The following is a 6,261-nucleotide window of genomic DNA, read 5'->3' as shown; positions in this document are numbered from 1 at the left end:
AATATTCTGTCTTTGTCTTTAAAATGCTTCCTCCCCTCTCCTCTGCTCTAAGGCTGGAGACCCCATGCAGAGCAGGAAAATATACATATGTGGCCAATTGGTTTTCCTTCCATCTGACTTGTGCCATTTGAGCTCAGAAATGGCCTCATTACTTCTCCTCCAGCGGCTATCAGCGAGCTGCCGTGTCGACTTTCGCCTGTGCCAAACTCCTGCAATGCTCCCGCTTCATCTGCATATTGTAAATATGATACAGTATCCTTGCTACCCTGAAATCTTCACGGGGCAGTGACTGCATGGCCCCAAGAGTTAAACAGGCAGGCATTAATAAATAGGCTGTCTGCCAAAGACATGAACTATTAATCACTAACACAGTCATACTGACAGGGGCTGATATGTGTCACCACAGTGTTTGCATGCAAACTGATGAGAAATCATTTTTTTCTGAGATGAATTAAGAGGCGGAGAAGAGAATAAAGAATTCACTGATTTTTTTATTTCTGAAACAAAAAATTCCTTGTTTTAGTGTTAGTATTTAAAGTACTGAATCATTGATGCCAAGAATGGCAAAAAAATACATATTCTTGAAATACTACACAATCTATGTTAGGATTATCTGTACACTTGAATTAAAATTATTTTCCTGTTATGATGTAACATTTTTCTTCCTCCACTCTTCACCGGTGAACAAAGCTTGTTAGTATTTTAGGTATCCAAATGCTGTCATAACTAACTGCAGACAGTAAGGTAAAATCTAAACAATGGAGGCGCAAAGTCTAAATCTACTACTGCTTAAGGCAAAGGAGAGTGAGAGAGAGGAAGATGGTTCACAGGACTGTAAAAGTTTACTGCTTGGTGCCGGAGAGACCCTGCAGACGGTGATGCTCCCTTAGCCTGTGGAGGAGAACACAAAGGAGAAGAAGAAGAATTAGATGGGAGTTCAAAGTGTAGGTAATACTGAAAATGCTCAGTAATATATTGAACAATCTTAACTAAATGTCTTATGTATTCCAGCTCAGGATTTTTAAGGTTGTTTGGGGTTATTATTAGGGTCGAAGGGGTGCTAACCTGACGGCGTTAATCTTGATGAATCCGGAGGCATCGCATGGGTCGTAGTCTCCTTGGACGTCCATGCTTGAGTGAAAAAAGAAAAGAGAGAGGCAAGAGGTCAACAGAGACCGATTTTCAAATTATGTTTGTTGTTGGAGGAAAACAGCACAGGAGGAACAGAGAACCGAGGGAGAAAAGTTACAGGAATTTGTCTGGTATACTTGAAATGTTTGGTATCAGTGTGGTAAACACAAGAGACGTGGAGCCCCATCAACTACTGGGATAACTGGATCATTGATAATCTGCTCTTTGAAAATAATGTTCCGATCGATATTTCCGTGAATGTTCTTCTTTAGCATTGTTTGTCCTGAATAACGGAGAATCAATATCGGAGAATGAAAACGCGCCCATGTACACAAGCACACAAAAGATGCACGTAACCCATTTTAAAACAATCCCATCATATCAACTCTGAGCTAAGTGGAGAGATTACTTCGTAATCCGCTTTTTCAATTTATCCACTATCTCTAAACAAAAAAAAAATAGTAGTAAATCTCTAACTTGTGCCGTTGCGTGTTCTCTGTTGTTTAGGCTCCTTGTTGTATAGTCATCTCTTCTTAGTGTGTGCGAGTGTCTCACAAAGAGTGCTGTGTAATTACAGCAGTTTCTACCTGCAGTGCTTAATACACTCCCTCACCGAGTCCTCTCCTCCCTTCGACACCCCCAACTCCCAATGTACAGCTTGCATTCATTCTTCAAAAGCACTTAGCAAAAGAGGAAATTGTCAACAAATGATAGGATAAACACTATAAAAAGAAAAGACAGACAACTAAATCATCAACTCTCAATACAAGGCTCCCTACCCGGCACCTGAACACCATTATGAGTGAGTGGCTTCAAAGAATATGGCACTCTCCTCTCTCTCTGTGTGTGTGTGTGTGTGTGTGTGTGTGTGTGTGTGTGTGTGTGTGTGTAAGCATGTGATATTTTGTGTATTCTTCTAAGAAACCCTGCAGTCTAATTGAGAGCAGAGCCAGCGGACAGCAAGGAGGGTGACATTTCTGTCTCAGATGGGTGCAGTGACAGGCTGTATTACCACTGTGTTAATGACGCCGTTTACTGTTGCCCGTGGAGAGCCAACAGGATGTCAGCGGGGGGGGGGGGTTCATGCTTAATCTGGTCTGTGTGTGTGTGTGTGTGATTGTGGCGGGTCGTCATGTAGTGGCAAATGAGTGTGTGTGAGACTGCTGCTTCCAGGTGTATCGCTGTCAGGTATATTATGTGTATGCATATAAGGGAATAGTTGAAGTTATCCACAATAACCCTTATTAATCCATCAAAAATCAAAAAATAACAGTGGATTATTCCACTTATACCATGAACACTTTGTTAATTATACTCTTAAAAACTGTATATATTTTGTGACGATACAACTGGTTCTAGAGCCAGACTTATATTGGCAAGTATATTGATTATATTACCAATATGCTGAACACTGTTTACAGTACCTGTCCATTACTCACATAAACAATATTATTAATCTAACACAGACATGTCTAACAATATCCATTTTTATGCAGATGATACTGCATGATTTTCTGTTAAAAAATGTGCTGATATTGAACAAGTTATTCTAGTTATAGAGCAGTTTTCAAGATACTCAAAGACACTACATTACAAATAAAATCTTAAATTAAAATACAAGCACAGAGCAGTGCAGGAAATAAAAACATTAACATGAGATTTTAAGTGGTATTGATTAACAGCATGATCAAATCAGATCAGTCACAGATGTGTTTGTTTTATTTACATTTACTGTCATCTTTGATATCAAAATTAGTTCAAATGTAAAGTATCCTGCCAGAAATCTTTATTAAAACTCTTTTATTTAAAAAAAACCAACAACTAGTTTTCCTTAAAAAAATGGTGTGTAATATATTATTACTGAATCACAACTCAGTATTCTCCAGAGGCATGTGATAAAGCCGTGTGTCACCGTGGCTGACTGCGTTTGAGACGGATTTGTGATGGTTTTTGTTTGGGCTGTTTGTAATGAGCTCCTTTATGGGGGAACCTCTGGGCCCATCTGTCAGTGGCCCCGAGGACTTTGTGATGCTGCAACACAACACCTCTGTCACGCCGATGTGTCGTCTCAGCTAAGAAACGCGTCTCGACGAGGCGACGTGTTGAAATGGGAACATGAGCCTTCATCAGTGAGAGTTTCTTAGCAACCGACTGCGATACGACTTTATTGTCAGCTTACACCGAAATTCATTTCCTTCCTTCGGCACCTCCGTTTAAGAGGTTGACACAAAGATGAAACGGTTACACGTGCTACACTTTTCATAGACGTACAAAAATCATCAAACAGTCATGACAATCACACACACATCACATCATACACTCTGGATTGAGATCTCAGTTAGTAGCACACTGATCTTGGTTAAGCAACAGGACAGACTGATGTTTAAAAGAATTCAGCCTGTTTCTTTTAAATCGATGAACTCTAAATATCCTATTAGAGGGCAGAGGTTGGTATTCTCTGTTTAAAACGTGCTAGGAGTCAGAAGGGATACTGTTAGCAAGTCTGAGCATGCTCTTGTTGTGAGCTTCTTGAAAAGGAGTGTGCCACAGATAAACTAGATGAATTACGACTCATCGATCTTTCATTCAGAGCGACTCAGAAGGTGGTTAACAAATGTTTTACTGAAAACAGAACACGACACGAAATCTGAGTGAAAGTAACAAGCTAATACAGCATGGGTTAAAAGATTTGAGTGAAGTCGTGGTCAGAGTACAGTATAATCTCTCTTTCTCTCTCACACAGGACAAAATATCCACTCAGCGTATTGATTTTTTTTTTTTTCCTGGCTTTTTCGCTCGCCAAACCAGTCTAAGTAACTGAATGGCTGACTGTGTGAGGCATGTTTCCTTGTATCCCTCTCTCTGACCTGCTTAACTAGCGTGACACCCTGGCTTTCCTCTTAAAAGCCCACCGAAATCACCTCTCTCCTCTGGCTGAAAACGCCATTAGCTCTCTGACTCTAGGGTACAACTGGAGTGTGTGTGTGACTGAAGTGGAGATGGAGAGGCATATGGAGGGGTTTTTACTTTGGTCAGTGTTGAGCCTGCCCAGAGGGCATCAGGGGTCAGTCTCCTGAACAAACCCACTGTTACCACAGCTAAGAGGCCACGGGGGTGCGGTGGTGGTGGTGGTGGGGGTGGGGGGGATGAGGGTCGGGGGCTGCCCTGCAGGAACTGAGCTTGACACTGCTCTGATGTCTTTGTGAGGCGGGGTCGGTTTAGTATGTTGATGTGGGGGTCATAAGAGAACTTGGGGCGAGTTGACCTAACAACAGGCTGACTGGTGAACATGTGGAATAGCTGCACTGTGCCCAAAAGCAGCCAAACGCAGCTGTCAAGTAAGAACAAGCACACGCTTTGATGCAGTGACAACATGCCTACTTCTGTTTTACATGCACGAACACACACACACACACACACACACACATACATACATACACACACTTTGATTCTTCTCTGCTTACCTGACCAACTCTTTGTTGTACAGGGACTTGGGTGACTCTCTTCCCAGGATGTAGACCTGACCCTTGAAGACAGACAGCTGTACTTTGCCCTCAACATGCTGCTGGGACTTGGATATGCAGTGTTGCACAAATTCACACTCCGGACTGAACCAGAAACCTGAGGTGAGAAAAGTAAACAGGAACATATTACGTGTAGCAGAAAGTAGGGCTGCTAAGGTTTGTTTAAAGTCCCATTTCATAGAAAAAAAAAAAGGGGAAGATGCTTTTCAGATGCATGCATGACTTGTGAATGTACTTGTTTTCAAGGTTTGCTTAAAATAAGATTTTAGGTTCTGCTATATTTGGTTATCTAACTGATGACATCACACATGACTAATGGAAAAAGTGCCGCTAGTTTTGTTGATATTTGTATGTATATACAGTATATTTACATTTATTATCATAAAAGTTATTAATTGGACAATGGCAAAAAACAATATAGGAAAAAATAAGAAAAAGAGGATACTTCTCTGCAAATATATCATTTGCAGCAGGGTCTACAGGGGTCTTTGTGATGCCCACAGTTCTCCCTTTTCATAACCTAAAACTCGTTTTTATGTTTTGGTCTCATTTATGCTCCAGGTGAAACTGGTGCACCCTTTTTCTCGTCTCCCATTATGCTGACCTGGCCCCTCGGTGTCTGGGACAGATGGACGAGGGTTGTGTTTGTATATGTTCAGAGGTCAGGCACGCCCCACTCAGCAGGGGTCCTCCTCTCATCAGCGGCTGACCTCCACCTCATCGTCTGGCCATGTTCAAAGACAAAAATCCTTCCCTGCTTTCATCGCTTCTGAATTGGCATGAGGCGTCGGACATGACAATCACACGCAGGCCTCGGTCTGTTTTAGAGTCCGCTAGATTTTATTCTGTTTTCATGTTAGTTCTGTCTACGTGACACTGCGAGTGTCTCCATATATTGGTTCCTTTGGGACAGCTCAGTTATTATTTTCATTATTGATGAATCAACTGATTATATATGATGGTTTATTTATTTATCAACAATAACGACAAATATCTTTCACATATAACCAGATGCAAAAGTGATGTTTTGAAATTGCATATTTTAATGCAAAATTTACAATGATATGGAAATAGGAAAACTGCCAAAAAAACCCAATAAATAAATCAGTAAATAAATTATCTGCACGTTAGATGTTACAAATGTTTGGTGCTTTTACTTGATAAATGACATAAACCATTCCTTCGCTCTCAAACTTTACATTGAAGAATTTTCTTTTAACCGACTTTGCAATTAATTGACCACTAATCCGAATGTGGCTGTTGTTTCCTTTCCACTTGCTTGCTGCATTGGTAATGCACTACTTCTAATTGCTGCACCTCCTCTCATGAATAAAATTGGGTAAATATTCCAGTATTAATGCAAAACATATGCAGGACAGGTGGACTGTTAACATAAGCCAAACTGCCAGCCGTCTGCTATCTATCTGCAGAGTTATTAATGATTTAAACCCACAATGGGTTTAATCTCTGCCCTGCTTCTAAAGGTAACACCTTTATCTGTGTGTGTGTGTGTGTGTGTGTGTGTGTGTGTGTGTGTGTGTGTGCGCGTGTGTGTTTGCTTCCTGTCTCTGGAGGGTATAACTGAAGTGGCCTAGTAGTCAGTCTC

At 41.0% G+C, this 6,261-nt stretch overlaps 1 protein-coding gene across 2 annotated transcripts in view; it reads right to left on the bottom strand.

The window, feature by feature from the left end:
• Nucleotides 1-473: 473 nt before the first annotated feature.
• Nucleotides 474-6,261, bottom strand: part of ass1 (argininosuccinate synthase 1) — a 30,500-nt gene continuing 24,712 nt past the window's right edge. For both annotated transcript variants that reach the window (XM_067573673.1, XM_067573674.1), the window contains 3 exons: nt 4,596-4,752; nt 1,066-1,131; nt 474-891 (listed from right to left, as the gene is read on the bottom strand). In XM_067573673.1, the coding sequence (XP_067429774.1) occupies nt 843-891; nt 1,066-1,131; nt 4,596-4,752 (272 nt within the window). In that variant the 3' untranslated portion in view covers nt 474-842. The remainder of the gene's footprint in view (nt 892-1,065; nt 1,132-4,595; nt 4,753-6,261) is intronic.

The sequence above is a fragment of the Thunnus thynnus genome, chromosome 19 (assembly GCF_963924715.1).
Source record: "Thunnus thynnus chromosome 19, fThuThy2.1, whole genome shotgun sequence".
Classification (NCBI taxonomy): domain Eukaryota; kingdom Metazoa; phylum Chordata; class Actinopteri; order Scombriformes; family Scombridae; genus Thunnus; species Thunnus thynnus.
This window is presented reverse-complemented; position numbering and strand designations above follow the sequence as displayed.